The 23,274-nt window shown below is 38.1% G+C and overlaps 1 protein-coding gene and 1 long non-coding RNA gene across 2 annotated transcripts in view; one reads left to right on the forward strand and one right to left on the reverse strand.

The window, feature by feature from the left end:
* The window catches only part of TAF1B (TATA-box binding protein associated factor, RNA polymerase I subunit B), a 70,439-nt gene that overhangs the window by 10,455 nt on the left and 36,710 nt on the right, over positions 1 to 23,274 (reverse strand). Inside the window, exons 9-12 of the mRNA XM_046662590.1 lie at positions 12,963 to 13,110; positions 6,627 to 6,804; positions 6,004 to 6,050; positions 3,366 to 3,456 (exon numbers count right to left, since the gene is read on the reverse strand). Of these exons, the coding sequence (XP_046518546.1) occupies positions 3,366 to 3,456; positions 6,004 to 6,050; positions 6,627 to 6,804; positions 12,963 to 13,110 (464 nt within the window). The remainder of the gene's footprint in view (positions 1 to 3,365; positions 3,457 to 6,003; positions 6,051 to 6,626; positions 6,805 to 12,962; positions 13,111 to 23,274) is intronic.
* Positions 829 to 22,944, forward strand: LOC124240003 (uncharacterized). The gene is made up of 4 exons (XR_006888749.1): positions 829 to 3,067; positions 14,711 to 14,850; positions 20,129 to 20,202; positions 21,572 to 22,944. It is a non-coding gene; the product is annotated as an uncharacterized LOC124240003 (long non-coding RNA).

Raw genomic sequence — 23,274 nt, forward strand, 5'->3', positions numbered from 1 at the left:
ATTCTTTCAAATATCTTTTTTGTCATTTATTTTCTTAAATAATAAAAGTAACAACATACTCAACGTAAAAAAAAACCCTCAAATAATAAAGAAATTCCCTAAACAGTCTAGTCCCAATCTCTGGATAAACTCACTGTTAAAAATTCCTCGTGAATACCTAATCTAGATAGATTCTGCATCTAGACCTCATCTTATGTATTTACAATAAATGCCTATATACGTGTCAATGATGCTACCAGCAAGGAGGTACTTTATTTCCTGGTCATACGCCCAGAAAATGGGGAAGGTAATCTAAAAGAACAACACTGTCTAGATACTCCTTCAAACGTTCACTTTACTTTGCCTACGTCTTTCCACAACCACAAAAGCTACAAAAACAAAGATTCCCCACAAGTCCTAACGTTTTCTACAGGACACCACAGAGTGCTGGATGCTTCCCTCCAGTATTCCCATATGATCTGTTTCTCCACTGCTAAAAATTAAGGTATAATTTACATACAGTAAAAGTCCCCGTTCAGTGTACAGTGCTGCTAGCTTTGACAAACACGTAGTTCTGTAGTCACCACCAGGATTAATATGCAGAACAGCTCCCTCACTCCAAAAATCTCCCGTGCCTCTTGATAGTCAACCCCTCTCCAATCTCCAGTCCTTTGATTTCAGGCAACCACTGATCTGTTTTACTGTCCCTAGAGTTTAGCCTCTTCCAGAATGTCATATAAATGGAATCATACCTCACATAACCTTTTGAGTCTTTCATTTAGCATAATGCATTTAAGATTCATTCATATTGTTGGATCTATCAGAAGTTTGTTCCTTTTTATTGCCAAATAGTATTCCGTTGTACAGACATACTAGTTTGTTTATCCATTCGCCAGCTCAAGGGCATCTGGGTTGTTGCCAGTTTTTGGTCATTGTGAATGAAGCCACTATAAACATTCATATATAGATTTTTGTGTGAACTTAAGTTTTCATTTCACTTGAGTAAATATCTAGGAGTCGGGGGCCGGCCCGGAGGCATAGTGGTTAAGTTCGTGTGCTCCACTTTGTGGCCTGGGCTCACCAGCTGGAATCTGGGGCAGGGACCTATGTACCAGTCATCAAGCCATGCTGTGGTGGTGTCCCGCATACAAAATACAGGAAGATGGGCACAGATGTCAGCTCAGCAACAATCTTCCTCAAGCAAAAAGAGGAAGATTGGCAACAGATGTTAGCTGAGGGCCAATCTTCCTCACCAAAAAATCCCACAAAAAACAAAACAAAAAACTAGGAGTGAAAACTATGGGGTAGTAAAATAAATGTATGTTAACTTTAGGAGAAATTGCCAAACTTTCCAAAACAGCTGTACCATTTTGCATCCCCACATTTGGCATGGTCAGTATTTTGTTTGTTTTTAGTCATTCTGATTGGTATGTAATGCTACCTCATTGTGGTTTTAATTTGCAATTCCCTACTAACTAATGATATTGAGCATCATTTCATGTGCCATCTACACAACTTCTTTCGTGAAGTATCTGTTCAACTCTTTGGCCTTTTAAAACACTGGGTTGTCTGCTTGTTTTTTTTATTGTATGGGAACTCTTTATATATTTTAGATACAAATCTTTTATCAGACGTGATTTACACATACTTTCTCCCAGCCTATGGCTTCTCATTCTCTCCACAGTGTCTCTTGAACTACTTTACATATGTTATCTCTCTTAGCACAAAGCATATACTTTATGAAGTAGCATCTTGGTCGTGGAGCCCCAGGACAATCTCTTCCCTAGGACCTGGTGTCTCCTGGGAAAAGGCCATTTTGAAACTAGACATACTTTCTTTGATCAGTAAATTTTTTCTTAAAGTAGCTAAAAGTCAGTAAGTCTTAGATGTGCAATTGATTATAACACTGCAATAGGAATTTGGGCTCTAATAGCTATGCTTGAAGTGTAAATTGGTGCCTGGTGTGAGCTAATGAATGCCTAGTCACCACTGAGACACCTGAGTGGCATGGCCCCTGAAGACCTAGCCTCTCAGCATCAGTCAGGACAACCCTAGCTGGCACCATAAAGAGGAAGGCCCAACAGCTGATTCTCCAAGATAACCTAAGACAACAGAACAAACTTCTCTTCTTGCTGCCACTCTTGTACCCACTGAGACCAAATGACTACAGAGATATTCCTTCTGGGACAAGGAAGAGGAAGGACTCATTTCCTGGGTGTCCATGAGCTGTCAGAAGTTCCCCTCCCACTTCTCCTTCATCATGTGTATCGGCATGAAGAGTGACAAACAGTTACTCTTCTCTCCTTTTTGGCAAGGATCCTCTTCCCCACAGTGGCTTTATTCATCCCTGTAAGTCTGCTGTTTCTCTATTTAAAAGTTCCCTTATATTTAGAGAAAAAATAGTCTAGTTCTCTGTGAAAATTGAAATTTAGTTCTTAAGAGTATAAAGCAGGCATTATTATCCCTATTTTATTGATAAGGAAACTAGAATTGAATGAATTATCATTTTAACTAATTTGAGGAACCTTGCTTTTTTCAAAGGATACAAAATTAGTTGCTCAAACGAGTGTTACTGTAAATTTATGCAAAATACAAAGATGTTAATTTTTTCTTCAAAGTCTCATAGAGACTCAAAGTTCTAAGGATATAAAACTGTTCAAATCAGTGATCGATAGAAATCTACTCTATATTATATAAGATATAATGTCACTGAAAATTTATAAGCAAACTAAATTTCAGTGCATTGAGGCTAAGAGGTTAAGCAGCTTGCCTAGTCACATAGCTAGTCTGTACCGCATTCAGGATTCACACCCAGCGCTGTGTGTCTCTGAAGCTATGCTCTTCCCACTCTACCACAACAGACCTACATCGGAATGAGAGTTCAGAGTCAAATAGTGAGAGAGACTGAATTAAATCTACTCTTTCTGCTTTCCTTTGTTTTGACTTTTATAGGCATCTTTATTTGGAGGGAACATTCCAGTTACAAATGTGACAGGCTGACATTTGTAATCTTTGTAATATTGGCAAGCACAGATGGGAGATGACCAACGCTGAAAAAGGAGAAGAGGGAGCGGTATCAGAAATGCAGGTGAGACTCACGCAAATTACAACAAGCTAATTACTAAGAACGCTGTGGTACCTGGGGTGGGATCTTGGAACAGAAAGAGGATATTAATGGAAACACTAGTGAAATCCAAACAAAATCTGGAGTTTAGTTAATAGTAATGTAAAAAATAAAAAAGTTAACTAGAATATAGGGGCTAATATTTCTACGAAAAATGTCATAATGCCAATGAGTCTATACTGATGAAACTTCAGCTTTCAAATGTAGAGTAACAGACTTGAAAATAAAGTAGATGAATCTAAGACTAGAAGAGAGAACATACTTTGCCCTGGTTTCCTCCCATTTTTGTTTTTTCTCATCAAGAGATTTCTTCATAACTTGGTACCATTTTCTGAAATCAAACCATGGCTTATCTGAAAGAAACAAAATCCATGATTATTAACCAAATACGTCACATTACAATAGTATACATTGTTCACTTGAGTCTTCACCCACTGACATAATTAACATTTGTACAATAGCCCCTGGAATTATAGAGGGAGTCACTGTCTCCGTACTCCAATACGACTTCTCCTCTGAGTTCCTACCTATATCGTGGCCCTAACCAGATTATACTGAAGCTGGCTTTTTATATGTCTGCTTCTCCTAGATTTGACTATTACCTCCTTGAGAACAGAAGACATATTTTGTTTGTCACTATACAATCAGTCCTCTTCCTCCCAACTCAACACCCAGCACAGTGCCTGGCATATGGTGGTACTCCAGTAAGTCAGAATTCATGATTTAAGGTACAAATGATAGATAAATATGTGAAATGGCACTATAGCAGCTGAATCCAGACTTCCAGTTTCATCAGCTCCTTTTCTTGTTCCTCCTAATCCTAACCCAAATCCAAAGAATCTGGAGATAAGAAAGTGGACAGCAGTGGACAGCTGGTGTGAATGTATGTTCAAGATGTCGACGTTAGAGAGACAATAGAACTGAATGCAGTCAAGTACAAAACTTCACTCCTCACCCCTTTATTCAATCCATATGGGAGGACAGGAAGAGTAGGGAGGAAAAAAATGAAATGAAAGGTAAAGCAGAAAACAGGATTACAGAGAGAGGGAGTTAGAAGGAAGGCTGACAGGAGGAAGATGGCTGAGTGAAAGCCTGATTTTATATGTTCTTTAACGAACATATTCTCCTTCAAGATGTCTAGTTAAAAATCTTTTCAACTGGCTGACATAATTATCACTTAACCCAATATGGCCTTGTAGGCCATACAGCCAAAGAGCAGAGGCAAATACCAACAGAGCTGTAAGGACAGAGGAAAACTAACGATTTATAGAACTCGAGGTTCCTTGACCTTAAGTAAGTCACAACTTCTCTAAACCACAAGCCCCTCATCAGTGATGTGGGGGGCAGGGACAGTGCACAGCAGGGGAGCAGAGAGAATGGGGACAAATCCCTGCCCCGCGGACAGCACAGATTTATTTTGAGGATCACAGGGAAGACATGTCAAAGCACCCTGTTTACCCTAAATGTCTACAAAGTCTATGGTGAGCCTTTAGCATGAGAAGGGGTACTAGAAGACATCTTGTTCAACCTTTCAGTCTGTGCGGAAGCCGACCTGAAACAATGTGCAGAAAGAAGGGTTTTTGCACATACTCTGGAAAGAACACACACTGGCTGTTACCATTAAACCCAAGCTCCTAAAACCAATAAACATATAAATGGAACCTTTAAAAAAGTCAAACTCATAAAAACAGAGTAGAAAAGTGGTTGCCAGGGGCTGGGGGAGGGGGAAATAGGGGAGGTTGGTATAAGGCGCAGACTTGCAGCTATAAGATGAACAGCGTCTGAGGATCTAATGTGACACATGGGGACTAGAGCTGACAACACTGTATCGTATAAACGAAATTTGCTAAAGAGAGTTGAACTTAAATGTTCTCATCAAAAAAAAAAAACATAAACATGTAATGTGATGGATGTGTTAATTACCTAGATGGGGGGTATCCTTTCACAATGTACACGCATATCAAAGCACCACAATGTATGCTTTAAATATCTTACAATTGTATGTCAATTATACCTCAATAAAGCTGAAATTACAACCCCCCCAACAGTGAACATAAATCCTGGTGAGAATATCAGGAAAATGGAATTGAATTTAAGAATTCATGTATTTACCAAACTTTACTGAGTTGCTCTCAGGTCAATCACTATGTTAGATACTAAAGATACATTAAAAAAAAAAAAAGTAAGAAAGATATGGCCCCTCCCCCTAGAAGCTCACAATCTACCTGTCTGTCTGTCCATCATTAATGTAACACTTACTACACATCAAATATTCTTCTAAGCACTTTACAAATATTCACAACCTAACAAGGATGGACATACTCGGTCCACTAGTTATAATTCAATGTCCTAACCACCTTATAGAAGTTTGGACAGGAGTGGTTGTGGCAGGAGTGATTAGTTCTGATTTGGGAAGAGGTGAGGTGCGGAGTGGGTGTGAAGAGAAGGGAGAAGAGGGTATTCATGTTGCATCTTGAAGAATGAAGACAGATTTGCCACGGATTGACGGAGCTGGGGGGTAACAAGGAACGAGCATTTCAGGTAGAAGGACCAGTGTGAGGCAGGACTGAAGGCGCTAGAATAGAGGGTACAGTCACAAAGTGCCAGGAAGTTCATGTCTGGTCTGGCGAGTGAGTAGAAGCTGGGAATAAAAAAGCAGGCTGGTCTTTACACATAGTAGAAAGTCACTTAAGTTTTTTCATAGCCTAGAGATATAATTGGATAACTACATGAAAATATAACCCTAGTATAAGGTACAATTTGTATACATACGTATGTATAAGTGTATACATATGTGTAGCTGTATGCGTATATTTTTCAAAGTTTCTTTCCTACTTTATTGTATCTTTTAATCCTTATTTACAATCACTTTGAATTTGATCGACAAAAAAATTAAGTACCTTCTTTGTTCTTTTCATTATATTTCTCAGCAATATTAGACAAAGACCTGGGGATACCAATAAACAAGTCAATTTATTTAGAAATCACTTATTTGAAGACAAATTTTGAATTCTTCTGAAAGAAATGTATACAACAGTACTTGAAATTGATGCTAAATTTTAATGGAGAAGCAATCACTGAAACAGGGAAGAAGACACTATAAATACCGCCACTCTTTCTTGGCATTTGGGAGGGGTAACACTGTAAGATTCCTTTACTTTCCAAAATAATCTTTGAGAGACATATAGTGCCAGGAGCCTAAAGGCATACAGACAAAGTGCTAAATAATTCTTTAGGATTTGTGTCTGATGATTTAAAACTTAGGAATCAGTGGAGCAATGAGAAACACACGTATCTACCTAAAAAAGAGGAATAAAACACGACACAAACAACTTTCTAAGGTAGAATGAAATCTCTGACAACTAGCTGAGTCAAAATATTATGTAAGAACTAACTGTCACTACTAGTCAATGTCCTGTAACAACTGAGTGTCTCTCTTTTCTACTGAGATAACACAGATTCCTTTACTCTGAATAGGTTAAAACAAAACAATTTTTTCCTCATAAAACTGACATACACTTACCATTCTAAATTGTCATCCAATAAAAACAGCAGCTTCAATACTACTACAATGACAGCTACAGCTTGTACATCATATTTAGCAGTTTTTGCCATTTTAGCTATTGGATCAAAGGTCAGAAAATCCACTTCTCCTATTCCAGTCATTTTTACCACTTGGCAGGTTAAATTGTGCATTTCGTCTGTTGAAGAACAAAAGAGTAAAAGGTGAATTAAATTCTTTGCTAATCAGACCATACTAAAGTATATATCCATAAGATAAGCTTCCTCTTAAACCACAGTACCAAGCTAGAACTCAGAGACACACATTTTGTGAATAAAATAAATCAAAGGATGATACTCATATAGAGAAACTAACGGTAGGATCTTGGCAAGGCATGTCTTTTCCTACTTTGAACTCCTAAAACCACAACTATGTATAGGACACATCTTGGCACCTAACACACAGCCATGGAACAGTTTCCTATTGGTTCATACCTGTCTCTCGTCTTGTTCCTGCGGTAATTTGTGCTTACCTGAAACTCACTCCCCATAAGACCAAGAGCTTCTCCAGGAATGTGCACTCACTCACTGGCTGGCACCCTGGCTAGCACGCTGGAAGCTTCAATGTGTGCTTAACTAGATGTACTGCTTTTCCAAAGAGATTATATGCTCAGCAGAGACTGCATCTACTAGTCGAGGCTGAATAAGGTAGGACCTGGAACCAGAAACCCTAGGGACTATATTCAGGCTTTCCAATCATTAGCTCTGTGATTCTGGATTCCAGTCACTTAACCTCAGGTTCTTCGCTTGTCAAATGCGTTATGGTGAGGATAAACTGAGATTAAATAAGATAGTACAAGTGAACATACTTTGAAAACTTTAAATCACTAAACAAATGTCTTTACTCATTAATCTAAGTACCTAACATGTGCCACATTCTATTTTCATTAATTTCCTGTAGAATGGCTACTACCTGTAAGAGCATAATAAACTGTGCTGATTTGAACTGAGCCTCCTACATGCACTCAGTCCCCGTACCCTGCTGACTCTACACCCAAAGTCGCATACAATACAGTGGTTAAGAGCAGACTAGGGAACCAAACTGCCTGGCTGGCAATCCCTGCTCCATCACTCACTAGCTCTGTGACCTTGGACAAGTTACATGACTTCTCTGTGCCTCAGTTTTTTCATCTGTATAAAACAGGAATAACAATAGTGCCTACCTCATAGTTATTGTGAGGATTAAATGAACTAATATGCCTAAAGCACCGAGATCAGCGCCCGGCACACCGTGGGCACTTAATCAGTGTGAGCTATTATGCTGACTGCTCTCAAATCCATCCACTGTTCTCCCTCCCCACTGTTGCTCCTTAGTTCACCCTCATAACTGGTCTTCCTTCCTCTGGTCTGAAGCTGCTTAATCTAATCATCTCATTCCCCTGCTCTCACTAACCCATTAAAACTTTTAGCTCCCAGCCCAAATAGATCGCCACAGTTGCCCAAACAAGCCAGATTCTCACTGGCCTCTAGATGCTTTACTCAACTATTTTTGCCCCTTTGCCTAGAAAGCCCATTTCTTTTCTCCATTTCTCACCTCAGACTTTGCTGGGCGGATTCTTACTCATCTTACAGAACTCAGTCCCACCAATCACTGCTTCTAAGAACACCTGTAAGACACCTCTGCCTCTGTGGTCAGCCTATTCTGAACGCGTGAGCGGCTCTTCCAGCGTTGACCCGACTGCGTACTGTTAAGGGTGCACTTCTTTGTCTCTCTCAACTTGAGGGACGACTCAGTCTTGATCTATTTGTCTTCCTAACTGCAGCAACTTATACATAATTGGTGTTACCTATATGTTTTCGGTGAAGAATGAGTAAAATATAAAACCAATTTCTTTCTTGAAATGTTTAAGTAAAGAAACTCCACTGATTAAAAAATGCTTTGTTCACACAGATATAGAAACACATAACAATGATAATTCAAAGTATGGCATCAAAATATTTTTATTTGTCTACTAGGTTCTAATAATTTAGCTAGTTTTCACTTGGCTTTTACTCATTCTTTCAAAAAAATATTTATTGAGCAACTATGTCCTGGGTACTGAAGATAAATACATAGCCCTTTTCCTCAAGGAGCTTATTATTTAATAACTGTAAATAATCAGAATGCAATATGATCAGGACCGTGACAAAGATGAGGTGATGCTTTGAGGACAGGCAAACAGTTCAGTCTGGTGTTGAATGGAGAGAGGTAGGTGGTATCTGTGTGATACAGAATTTGGACTTACAATTGTTAAGATAATTTTAACTTACAGATTCCATCTGAATTTACTCATGGGCTTCATTCAGGTACAAAAAGATCATAAGATACAAAATTAAGTTTAATTCAACAAGCATTTACTGAATGCCTACTATGTGCAAGACATTCTGCTACAATGGAGGAAACCAGAAAAATGGGTAACAGGTAGGATTCTTGCCTTCACACACATACACTTAAAACACAGGAAAAAATTAATTTTAAAATACATTCGCTAAAATTTTGTGTATTATATTTGGTTATAGAGGCTCTAGTTTCTTCTCAGATAATTTAAAAATCAAAACCATACTACTACTATAAAGAAGGACAGTTCTTGAAAAATGTTTCCCCTATTTCTTTTAAAATTAGTATCTTAAACTGCTTCTCTTATACCAAAAGTACAAAGTAATAAAAAAGCAAATGGAAGAAATTATGAGAAAGGAAGAAAGGACAGTGGAGAAAAACTAAGGAGTGCAGGATCCTGAACCAGAGCATAACATGGAAAGAACACTAGCTGTGGAATGGAAAGACTGGGTTGTAAGTATGTAGTCTGCCATCTACCAGCCAGGTGTCACTGAGCCCCATCGCGTCTCAGCTGTAAATGAAAACACCCACTTCCCCTCCCTTTCCACCTTCACAAATGAGGGAATGTATATGGAGGCACTTTGGAAGTGCTAAAGTTATCCAAAAATTTTAAACATGACTGTGAAAGCTGCCAGAAATCTTCTCTAGCAGACTTGGCAGTCCCAGGATGAGGAACGATACCAGAAAAAGCGTCTGGAGCTCGTTCAAAGCCATCAAAGAGGCAGTGCTTACTCAGAAGGGTGTGTGTGACACGCTTGCTGAAACCATTCTGCCTTGTTCCAGAGACTACACGGTCACACGGAAAGCCACAGAGGAGGGGCATTTGTTGTCCCAGCATGCTTAAAACCACTTTTAGCTTTCTGAAAACCCTAAAACCTCTCTTTGTGAAAGTGCCAAATACACAGGTCTCCTCTTTTTGATTAACAGAACTGATGGCACTGTAGAAGGCAAAATTTGTAAGTTTAAAAAATGGTGACATCCTACAGGTCTTTTTTAATTTTATTTTATATATATATATATATTTTTTATTTTTGAGGAAGATTAGCCCTGAGCTAACTGCTCTTTTTGCCGAGTAAGACTGGCCCTGAGCTAACATCTGTGCCCATCTTCTTCTACTTTATATGTGGGACGCCTACCACAGCATGGTGTGCCAAGTGGTGCCATGTCCACACCCAGGATCCAAACTGGCGAACCCTGGGCCACCGAAGTGGAACGTGTGCACTTAACTGCTGTGCCACCAGGCCGGCCCCAGGTCTTCTTATAATCTTATGGGTAGTTTGCAAATCAATGTCACATTTTACAAGCTAAGTCCTAAGGTGCAGAGACTTTCATATCTCAATTTGTAGCTCTATTTTGTTTATTGTTTTCCTCCCACTCTTAAGTAATATAAACTCAATATAGGACATTTATTATACATAAAGGTAGAAGAAAGGAAAAAATGCATTATCATAACTTATAAATAGCACTTTAATATTTTGGTATATTTACTTCCAATATTTTCACAAATATTTTCATTTTATGTAGCTATGGTTATGGTTATATCTAATTTTGCAATTTGGCTTATTTCACTTTTCACCATAACACAAATATCTTCCATATTTTTATGAACTCTTCACAAACATGATTTTAAAAGCTGCATATGGGGCTGGCCTGGTGGCACAGTGGTTAAGTTCGTGTGCTCTGCTTTGGCAGCCTGGGGTCCAACAGTTTGGATCCCAGGCATGGACCTACACACCACTCATCAAACCATGCTGTGGTGGTGTCCCACATACAAAACAGAGGAAGACTGGCATGGATGTTAGCTCAAAGACAATCTCCCTCAAGCAAAAAGGGGAGGATTGGCAGCAGATGTTAGCTCAAGGCCAATCTTCCTCACCCAAAAAAAAAAAAAAAAAAGCTGCACAATGCATAATCTTCCACTGAATATACGTACCACTGTTTACTTAACTACTACCTTTCTGCTGGATATTTAAGTTGTTTTTGATTTTTCAGTATTATAAATAAGAAGGTTGATAACATTTATGTATACATTTTTTTTCTATATTTCAAATTATTTCTATTGAACACTCTGTGTAAAGTGAAATTTCTGTATCCTGGTTCTAATGGGCCAGCCCTCTGGCCGAGGGGTTAAGTTCATGCATTCCACTTGGGCGGCCCAGGGTTCGCCAGTTCAGATCCTGGGTGCAGACCTACACACCACTCATCAGGCCACGCTGTGGTGGGTCCCACACAGAAGAACTGGAAGGACTTACCACTAGGACATACGACTATGCACTGGGGCTCTGGGAGGAAAAGGGCACTTAATAAATATCAGATGATGTCTCTTTGCATCTTATAATGGATTTAATTCTACCTGTTATTCCCAGGAAGAGTTAGGTGAGAAATACGATCAAACTACACACACTGGCCAGAAAATACTACTACCCTCTCACTGCTGAATGGCAACCACATGAGCTAGACATTTGCCATAAACCAGCCCGTGTCAGCTATATTTTGGTAATTCCTGGTATTTCTGCCATAATCTAGTATTCCCTTTATAAGTTCAAGATTTTGGAGTACATGAGAGAACACAGCAACCTTCCCTGTTTTGAAAGAACCATCAAAGATGTAAACCAAATTTTTGTAACTATGTATGGTGACGGACATTAACTAGACTTATTGTGGTGATCATTTTGCAATGTATACAATTACGTTGTATACATGAACCTAATATAATGTTATATGTCAATTATACCTCAGTTAGGAAAAAAAGAAGTAAATCAAAAAAACAAAATCCAAAAGAGTAATTCTGATCTATGCAACATGTTAAAATGCAGAAATCAGACTTTCCAAATTCTGGAATCATTATTAATCAAATAGCTAGTGACTTTTGTGATCTCAACAGGAGACACACACATTTGAAGTGTTTTTTTCCTTTTTTAAAAAATATTTTTAAATTATAGACAATATTTACATTTGTGTATATATGTTAGTATATATTTATTTTTACAGTTAAAATTATACTGCACAGTTTTGTATATTACTTTTTTCATAACATGTATTTTCCTTTCCTACTAAAAATGTATTCAATCACATTTCTGATATTGCTCGAGCAATAGTATCGTTACACCATATTTGTATTTTCTCTTAAGACTAAAAGTCCCAAATTCCTCACATTCTAGTTCAGCAGGAAATTCAGGCCTGGATTCCATGGGCAGACCCCATCGGGTTACTGTGTCTTGGTACATTGTGAGCAAGGTGTAGTGAGGCTCTCTCACATTCTGTTTCCTGGCCTTAAAGACTTCATTGTGATCCTACCAGCCTTTGATCTCCACTTGTTTTAGGAACCAGAAATAGCATTATGTTACTATTATTTATAATTAAAAAATTAAAATTCATTATGTAATAATCATGCTTCACGCAAATAAAGAAATGCTGTTTTCCAGACGGGGGAGGGGGCGCCTAGCTCATAAAAACATACTGAAACATTTGTTACTTTACTCGCAGTTGGCAAACTTACTGTAAAAACCAAATATATTCTCTCAGGCACATCCCTCACATCAAAATAGAACTCTTTATTTCTGAACAGTGTCTTTTTAACTATTTTAAATGGTTTGAAATATTTTAAAGATTTTATTTATTTATTTTTCCTTCTTCTCCCCAAAGCCCCCCAGTACATAGTTGTACATTCTAGTTGCAGGTCCTTCTGGTTGTGCTGTGTGGGACGCCGCCTCAGCATGGCCTGATGAGCGGTACTAGGTCCGGGCCCAGGACCCAAACCAGCGAAATCCTGGGCTGCCGAAGCAGAGTGTATGAACTCAATCACTCGGCCACAGGGCCAGCCCCTGAAGTACTTTAAGAAAGGATTTTGAAATTAAGCTTTATGTTACTATGGACTCTGTCAGGTGGCTCTAATAGTCTGTCATTTGAGAGGCTTCTACATTTTGCTCATTATAATTCTAGCAGGTAAAAGTGTCCTCACCATATACACCACGCACTTACCAGGGAGATTGACTTCCATCAAGTATTTCAGACACAACATGTTTGGATGAAGATAGCAGTCTTCAGTTATGTCTGGAAAACGTGGCAAATCTAAAAATGTGGCAATTTCAATCATTTTTTTATAGATATCCTCATAGTTAGGCCAAGACTGAAATAAAAGAGAGACAGTCAAGCTAACAATTTTTGCAACATAAATTATTTTTAAAAATAATATATACTCATTGAATAAAATTTGGAATGTGGAGAAAAGCATGAAGGGGAAACCACCCATAAATCCCTAATATCCTAACTTAGCAGTTTTAAAAGTAATAACACTAAATTAAGAAGCTACTAAAATTCTATTTGGCTCACAAAACTCTTACTGGCCTTACCCATGATACAGTAAAATCAGTCCTTCTTGCCAGTCATGGAGGAATCTGGGGGAAGGGACAAAGCTGTGACCCAACTGGAGTTACAACGTTGTCATAACTGTTCTAAACACAACTTCCCTCTCACCCTTCATTACCAGCACCCTCTCATTAATCTTCAAATTCAAAGCTAACAAATTTAGTTCACTGTTGCATACTATTCACATGCTTCTATGTGGGAGATAACACCAGGGTTTAAGTCTAATAGCTAAAAATCCACAATTCAATTTCATACTAAACTCTCCCACATAGTAGCATATAAGATTCTTTAATAGATTTCAGAAAAATCTATGAGCTAATATCAATACATTAATTCTGTTCGGCACTTTAAGATCATCCCCGTAGTTTATTGGGTATGCTATTTATATTTTTGCAATTTATAAACATTCCTGACATTAATACTACATATAATTTTTCCTCAATTACTTATCCATTCAAATAAAACTATCAAATTTAGTCTATTCCATGCAAAGTACTTTGGGAAATATAAAGATGAATAAAACAATCCCTTCAAGGAGTTTATCATCTAGAAAAGGAGATAAAATAACTATAGTACAAGATAGAAAATTATCAAGTACCCCAAGTAAGATTTAAAAAAAAAGGGCTTCTGGGATTTCAGAAAAACTAACATTTCTCATATTGGTAGGACCCTCTTAAAATTGGGCCTGAATACAAACATTTTGGAAACCTGTTTGGCAGTATCTATTAAAGTTGAGCGTGTGCACATTCTATGACAAAGCAATATCCGCTCCTAGCTACATATACCCAACAGAAATGTGCAAGCATGTCCACAAAAAGACATGTACTAGAATGTTCATAACAACATCATTTGTAAAAGCCCCAAGTTCGAAACTATCCAAATGCCATCAATGATAGAAAAGATAAGTAAATTTCGATATAATCTCAAAATGAAACACTATATAGCAAAGAAATGAATGCTCTACAAGCAACGATATGAATGAATCTTCAAAACATAATGTTGACATAAAGAAGCCAGATGCAAAAGAGAATGAGTCCATATACATAAAGTACAAAACTCGGCAACTCAGCACCAAGCTTCCATACCGTTAGAAGTCAGGAGAATGATTACTCTTGGGGTAGGGGGAGGTAAGGACTAGATGTGAGCACAAGGGTGGAGCTTCCGGGGTGCTAGTAATGTTGTTTTTCAATTTCGGCATGGATTCAGGTTGTGAAAAGTCATCACATTTGTGATATGTTTACTTTTCTGTATGTCTAGTTTACCTCAATAAAAAGTAAAAATAAAAAAGTGGCAAGAAAAGAAAAACACCAGTTAACCAAACTATTTTGTATAACAGAACTGCTTCACCCATCATTTTGCAGGAGACACAGTCTAGTTGGCAAATTCAGAGTTGGAAAGACCTTTAGAAGTATATGGTCCAACTTCACCAGACCCCGAGCAGGCCCAGGTTTGGCTCTTCTTGTAACTCTCCAGTGATGGGAACTCAATATCCTCCCCGAAGGTAGGCTGTTTCATTTTTAACAGGTCTAATCATTAAAAAGTTCTTCCATACTCTCAGTGAAAACCTCTTTCCCAATTTGAGTTTAAAGTCAATTAAACCCCAAGCTGGTTTTGAGAACACTGCTCAGTCATCATGTCTTGCCCATCTTCTAAATGTATGAATGTGTTTGGGAGCCAACTGAAGGAATGAATATTTCTGTTGAATTTTACTTTGCTAAATTCAGCTCACACGCAATTATAAAGCACAAGGAAATGCTTTACAATGGTACAGTGGTATGCTTACAGAAAACAATCATACTGTCAATTTCTACAACTTATAATTATGCTTGACTTTATTTGTGATTGTAAAGCTATAATCTTCCTTGTATAGTGGTCCCCCTTATACACGGTTTCACTTTCTGCGGTTTCAGTTACCTGTGGTCAACCGAGGTCGGAAAATACTAAATGAAAAAATGCCAGAAATAAACAATTCCTAAGTTTTAAATTGCATGCCATTCTGAGTAGCGTGATAAAATCTCATGCCATCCTGCTCCATCCCACCTGGGAGAATCATCTCTTTGCCTAGCGTGTCCATGCTGTCCTGAATGTATGTATAGGAAAAACATGGTTTCAGTCCTACCCATGGTTTCAGGCACTTAACAGGGGTTTTGGAACACCCCCTGGATAAAGGGAGGCTACTGTAGTATATTTTCATACCACTACCTAATATCTAAACTCTTGAGTTCTACTAGGAAAAAAAGGCCTTCAGTTTATGCTATATTATTAACATAAGATTAATCCATAGCTGAAGAATATAATTCTGTCAATCCAAAGTAACAATATAACCTTTTTAAGTCTTCTTTAAATGTTAAGATAGAGTAATTCTATTTGTACACTAAAACACTATTCATATAGTACTTTAATCTGTAAATTCTAACCTGTAAATTTAAAAGAGAAAAAAGAAAACAAATTCTCCGCGACCTTTGGGAGGAAACTGTCTTTTTTCTTTATAAAATTAACTCATTTAGACATCTGCTTCACTTTGTACAGAATTTGAAGCATCTTTTCAAGTTAAGACAATTTTAACATGACCGACAAGATTTAAGGCAACCCTAATCCTTTAAAAAAATGCAGGTAGGAGATGTACTTAGGTACTTTTATCTGCAAACAAAACACCAGAGCAGTAAAGTTCCCCTTAGAAAAATAGTAATCTCAAAAAACCAATTTAATAGATACGAATTCCTAACAAGCAATTGTAAGGTCATTAATCAAAAGGAATCCGGTGAGCTAAAAAGATTTAATGTATTTTCAAAATGTCCACACTAAAAGTGGGTATGTCAAACTAAATATCTGGTGACAAAAAGGCCACCATTCTTTCACATACGAACTCAGGATAAAATAACTATTAATAACGCAAATCTACATAACTATATTAGAGTTGACAAAACATTATAGATTCTCCAAGTCTCGATTCAGTATGGTAGGTTTTACTTTTTAAAACTTCATTTATTTTTAAACAGACTGACTTTTTCTTTTGCATAATATTGAAGATGTTTCTTAAATGGTGGCTACAGGGTTTCAATATCACTTTACTTATTTTCTTACCAGTCTTCTATCATTGTTATACACTTCAGTTGTCTCCAATTTTATACTAGTATAAATAATGCCATGATGAATATATTTAAGCAATATTTAAATTTGATTATAAAAATAATACACGATCATTATAGAAAATTTATGAAATATACTATAGTAAAGACAATAAAAATTGCTCACAACTTAGAGAAAGCCACTGTTAGGATCTTGGTGGACAGGCAGATCCATTTTTATAACACTGGGATTTAAATCCAACAGCCTCTCTGACATCTCTGCTTGGATCTCTCTCCACTACGTCAAACTTACATATTCCAAACTGACTTCATCTTCCACACCTCCAAATTGTACCCTCCATCAGTGTTCCTTACCCAGTCACCACAGCCGAACATTCAGGAATCATCCCTGATACCTCCCTTTGCTCACACACCACATCCACACAGACTGTTGATTCCACCTCAAAACTGTGTATTGACTGCTGCTATCTCTCACTACTTCCACTACTATTTCCCTGCTCTAAGCCTCCATCAGCCCAGATCTGGGCTACCAGCCTCCTAACTGATATCCGCATATCTGCTTTTGCCTCTTTGAAGCTGGCAGCAAGAGTGGTATTTTAAAAAGCAAATCTGATACGTCACTCTCCCACTAAAATCTCTAATAGTTTACATGGCTCTTAGACTAAGTTCCCGAAAACCTCTGTACAAGGTGAATTAGATATATATAGTTTCGTCTCCTGCCTTTTCACCTAATATTATATTTTGTGAATATTTTCTAATGTCAACAGATAGCCTATAACAATACCATTCTGAGTGACTGGAAAATATTCCCCTCTATGAATCCATCATTTCCTTATTACTGGACATCTATGTTAGCTGTATAGTACATGCATACATATTAAGCAGCTATTAAAAAGTGTTTTCATAGGCTGTTCCATAACTTAGGAAAATATTCATAGTACAACTTTGAGTTTAAAAATGCAGGAGAGGGGCTGGCCCCATGGCCAAGTGGTTAAGTTCATGCGCTCTGCTTCGGCAGCCCAGGGTTTCCTGGTTCAGATCCTGGGCGTGGACATGGCACCGCTCATCAGGCCGTCCTGAGGCGGCATGCCACATGCCACAACTAGAAGGACCCACAACTAAAATATACAACTATGTACCGGTGGGATTTGGGGAGAAAAAGCAGAAAAAAAAAAAAAAGAAGAAGAATTGGCAACAGTTGTTACCTCAGGTGCCAATCTTTAAAAAAAAAAAAGGAGACAAATTTGTATATATTCTTCAATCCTAATTTTGCAAATATGTTATGTACATTAAATAAGACAATCGAAAATACCAGATGTTAATGGCATCCATTAGAAATTGGATTGTGGATGATATTTATTCCCTTCTTCATACATTTCATTATATTCTACATTCCCTTTAATCATTCTGAATATATTACTTTCATAAGAAAAAAAAACATTCAAAAACATATTACAATGGTCTGAGAAATTAAACATAGACTTACCATATGATCCAGAAATTGCACTCCTGGGTATATGCCCAAAAGAACTTAAAGCAGCGACTCTAACAGATACTTGTACACCAATGTTCACAGCAGCATTATTCACAATAGCAAAAAGGTGCAAACGACCCAAATGTCCATGGAGGAATGGATAAACAAAATGTGGTCTATCCATACAATGGACTATTACTCAGGCTTAAAAAGGAATGAAATTCTGACCTATGCTACAACATGAATAAACCTTAAAGATATTATGCTAGATGAAATATGCTGGACACAAAAGGACAAATGTTGTATGATTCCACTTGAATGAGGTACAAGAATAGCCATAGAAACAGAAAGCAGAACGGTGGCCCTCAGGGCAGGGAGGAGGGGTCATGGGATGTCAGTGTTTAATGGGCACAGAGTTTCAGTTTGGGATGATGAAAAAGGTCTGATGGATGGTGGTGATGGATGCACAATGTGAATGTACTTAATCCCACTGAACTGCACACTTAAAAATAGTTTCAATGGTAAATTTGATGTTACGCGTGTTTTGCCACAATTTTTAAAAAGTATAAAAAAGGAACCTAATTAACATCTGCCTAAAGAAAAAATTCCCAACATATTAGAGAGGTCATAATTAGAAGGTCATCTTAGAGGTCATAATACTAAAGCTGCAGATTAAAAAAATCCAACATATATAAAATCTACAACCATCTAGAATCTATACTACTTGCTAATATCTACCTTTATCTTATATAAAAGATCTTAGCAATAGACACATACATTTGGGGTGAGGATGGAATTATTAAACTGTAACTATTAAATATGGAACACCAAGATATGGGTCTGCCTTTCCCAAAAGACAAAATATACTCAGCAAAAAGAAAATATAATACCTGCCGAATCTCTTGCTCAGGGCCTCTCTGTCCAGAAATTAGGCTCATTACCATGTAATGGTTCTAGTGTAAGACTGAAAGGGATCTTCATAGCGCCTCAAATGAGGTAAGAGTTATAACTGGACATCACCACTGCATGCTCTCTGCTGCACACAACGTCATCAAAAGGATCAGAATGCTGCCTTCTGTCTCCCACATCACTTGAGGTGGTGGCCCAACTGTCCCTACAGGCTTTGGCTATGGACTAACTTCCCTACACATCTGCTCCCATTCCAACCAAATCAGGCCAGTCCGGGGGGCCCGCACTGCTGGCTCAGCAAAGTCTCTGACCTTCGGCAGAAGGCTGGGAGCATTATTACTTAGCATTGTTTTAGAGACTAAGACCATAGTGAAACATTTTTGTTTCTATCCCATTGTCCTTAGCCCAGAGAGGGGAATCAGGCTTTAATTTTGACAAGATGCTAAAACATGCTAACTATCACATAATAATTAAACATTTAATGACTGTTAGAATAGTCTTATTTTGACTTTTAGAAAGTGCATTCATGTATAGAACACACCCAAGAGAAGGGTCTCATAGAAGCCGCTAGATATTTTACGGTATTTTCATTTGGTGTGTGGAATCCCTGCTGTATTAAGTAGAATAAGAAGACGCTCAGAATCCTGATTAAAACTTTGCATGTTTAGTAAGGTATAACAACATTTGTTTTATACTGGCCCTTTGATTATCTGCTAATTTGTCTAACTGTACCTCAAATCTCTTGTGGAACAAGAGTTGTGTAGAACAAGATGGAATAACAACAGAAAGAAAGACAGAGGCAGAGAGATAAGACAAGTCTGCACTGCTCAAAGCATCATCTCTATCAGAATCACTTGCAAGATGCTTCTTAAAAATGCATATTCCTAAGGGGCCAGCCCCGTGGCAAAGTGGTTAAAGTTCCACGTGCTCCCCTTCAGCGGCCCCAGGTTCCCAGGTTTGGACCCCGAGTGTGGACCTACTCTATTCATCAGCCATGCTGTTCTAGGCATCCCACATACAAAATAGAAGAAGATTGGTACAGATGTTAGCTCAGGGCTAATCTTCCCCAAGGGGAAAAGAAAAAAACAGAACAAAACAAAAAAAAGAGGAAGATTGCCAATAGATGTTAGCTCAGAGGGAATCTTCCTCTCACACACACAAAGAGGATATTCCTAGATCCCACACCAGACTTAATGAATCAATCTCTCACACTGGGTCTAAGAACCTGTAGTTTAAACAAGCTCTCCAGGATATTCCTATGCAAAAACATAAAATGCAGTGGCTTCCCATCTTCATTTTTCTTGCAGCCTAGAAGAGACCCTCAGATGGTTTTACTCCATAAGCTTGAAAAGCAAAGAGCAACCACAAATTCCAGCGATGGGTAAGATGTGGGAGGCCAAGAACAAAAGAAAACATCAGCTGGTTTCTATTCATGCCGTCTGGCAGTAGTAATTCTGGGAGGAGTGGGAGTGAGGAAAACTGAGAACACCTGTTATCATTACACTCGCCATAATTTCCCTCAGGTAGATTTTAAACCTGTCAGACTATTATTCTAACAATGATTGCACAAACAATCCCCAAAGCTACATGGGGCCTACAGAGTAAGATGGTGAACAAATCCAGAGTAAAGTTTGAAGACTTCGGGTGTATTAAAACTTGATCTAGTACGACCATTCTTTGGAGGTGCTTCATAAGTGACTGACAGCTCTGGAGGAGTCTTTTTCTTCCATCAACCAACAGGGACCTAGTTTCAAAGGTGTAGGATTGCTCCAAGGCAAAATGAATCATCGTGGCAAACTGCCACTCAGTGGGTTAGGCTGGACCAGCATTACATCTTTTCTTTTTACTCACTCAGAGAGAAGATTAGAATGTTGTTGATCAACATTCAAAATACTTGAGATGTACTACAGAATGAATTTCCAGTTTCCTCTTTATCCTTTCTTGCTGAGTCTAGTGAGGGATGACGAAATGACTAATTCTCGAGAGGATATAGAAACAGTGCCAAGGACCATGGTGGAATAATGTTTACGTTACACATTATCTGTTTAGAAATTGGTCTGTGGGTTTAAAATATATAAAAATAAAGAAAATCAAGGCTGAAAAGAGAAAAGTAGCCCTACTGTCTGTAAGAACTGGCAGAATGAATTATGTCTGTAATAGAGACAAGTGTATCTAGTGATTTGATTATTTGGTATTCCATATAGAGACGGTGTCCCTGAAAGAGACTAGATTTTCAGTTTCTTCTACCAGATGAACTGAAAGGTTTTTGCTAGAAGTAAATGATGCTTTGAACCATACTCCAGAAACTGAGTCAAAAATAAAGCAGCAGAAGAGGCAGAGGCAGAAAAAGGAGGTTATCTTCAAATTAAGGAAGGAAGTAAAATGAAAAGGATATCTAACTGGTGTTGGGATGTTCACAACTCAGAAAAATGAGATGGGTGGAAATACTAAAATCTAATTTGCACACCTGTCTTCTCTCTCGAGCTTTGCTCTTATGTCAGGGTAATGGCAGGAAGATTCAATCTCACGGCCTGCTCAGAAAGAGAAAACAAACCACATCAATACTCTCTGTATTCTGTATTCCATTCCCCTATGTTTTAAGTGAGTTTTGTCAGATTTGTTGTTATTGGGTCAGAGGGGCCCACTTAAATACTACCAGAACAACGTAAGGGAAAGAAATAGTTCACGTAGGATAAAGGTTTAAGGGTCTTTAAAGGTTTTTTCTTTTTTTTTTTTGGTTTCATTTTAAGGTGTGCTCAACTTTCTGGAATAACAAAAACAAAACCAAACCAAACACAGAAGAAAAACAGTCCCCAGCAGCCCACACACACAAAACTCCACTGGCATTATCTTCACCGCCATCTCCTAGAACAATTGCACCTTTTGTCATTTCTGGTGGAGGTACAGCTGCTGAAGAAGCCAAGACTTAGAGGAGAAAGCAAAGACATGGAAGGAGGGAAGAAAATGCTTCCTTTGTTAATGAAAAGCTGTTTCCATTTAAAAGTTTCAACATACTATGGAATAGTGAATGCACTTTTGTGAGCAAAAGCAAAGCATACAATGAAGAAAAGCTGCCTGTCAATTAAATAAACAGTCATTTGAAGACACCCCCTTTCTTGAGAAAGCGGGGGAGAAGGGAGGGAATGTGGACTACTACCAGTCGTGGCTGAAGATGTGTCTGAGAGGTACAGTAAATACGACACAGGGCTTCTAGAGTGATACAGATTCATTTAATTACGACAGTAAGAAATCACAAGGTTAATAGGTTTTTTAAAAGACCACAAGGCTATAATAAACTGTTCTAGCATGCATTAAAAATGGAGTGCTTGGGAAAGCATTTTATTGAATTTCACAAATTTCCAGTGAGTTTATTTTCCTTCATGAAGCAATGCCTTAAGACAGGTAGGGACAAGCTAGAGTTTCTGTTACACAACAGCAGGCTCTTGTGATAAACCTGATTACAATACCCTGCCAGAGGTGAACTTCCTGCTTAGCTATTAAAAAAAAAAAAAATTGAGTACACTGCCTCACCCTTACTTATCCTTGTTGTTTTGAAGCAAAGATTCAGCTGAGAAAAAGCTAATACGACAAGCACCTGTTAATCCAAGACTTTCTATTACAAAGGAAAATTAATAAGGAATAAAAGCAATGTCAGAAGTAATGACACAGCACTGGAATATATTATTTATGGAGGAGGATAAGATGAATTCCACATGTAGTAATACATAAGATTCACAGAACAGTTCACCTCACGTTTTCAGTCTACTAGAAATACCTTAATGGTCGTAAATCTACCATGTAGTAACTAAAAATACTTTTTTATGTTCAAACTCTGGTCTTCTGAGATTTGTGGTGAACACCATATGTGAAATATGGTCTTGGTCCTGTGGATGAGACATTTTAAAAACATGCTGTCGACTTGCACAAGGACAAACCTTATGAACAAAAACAAATTTATGAATTGATGACCAATGAGACCTTGCCAACTGAACAGGAGACAGTAATTTGTTTTGGCCCCAGGATCAGAGCTGGGAAAAACATACTGGCGTCCTCTTTCTTAAGATGTGTCTGTTCTCCAAACAGTCTGCTGATTGTTGCATAGCTATGTTCAAATTTCACGTATCTGTACCAAAGAAGAATAAAAGCTGGTATCCAGGGGCCAGCTCCGTGGCCGAGTGGTTAAGTTCACGCGCTCCGCTGCGGCGGCCCAGGGTTCGGATCCTGGGCATGGACATGGCACCACTCGTCAGGCCACGTTGAGGCCGCGTCCCACATCCCACAACTAGAAGGACCTGCAACTAAGATATACAACTGTGTACAGGGGGGTTTGGGGAGATAAAGCAGAAAAAAAAAAAAAGATTGGCAACAGTTGTTAGCCCAGGTGCCAATCTTTAAAAAAAAAAAAAATAGCTGGTATCCAGAAAAGTAGATAACCCCAAATAATTTCTACTTG

Source organism: Equus quagga, chromosome 5 (assembly GCF_021613505.1).
Source record: "Equus quagga isolate Etosha38 chromosome 5, UCLA_HA_Equagga_1.0, whole genome shotgun sequence".
NCBI classification, from domain to species: Eukaryota; Metazoa; Chordata; class Mammalia; order Perissodactyla; family Equidae; genus Equus; species Equus quagga.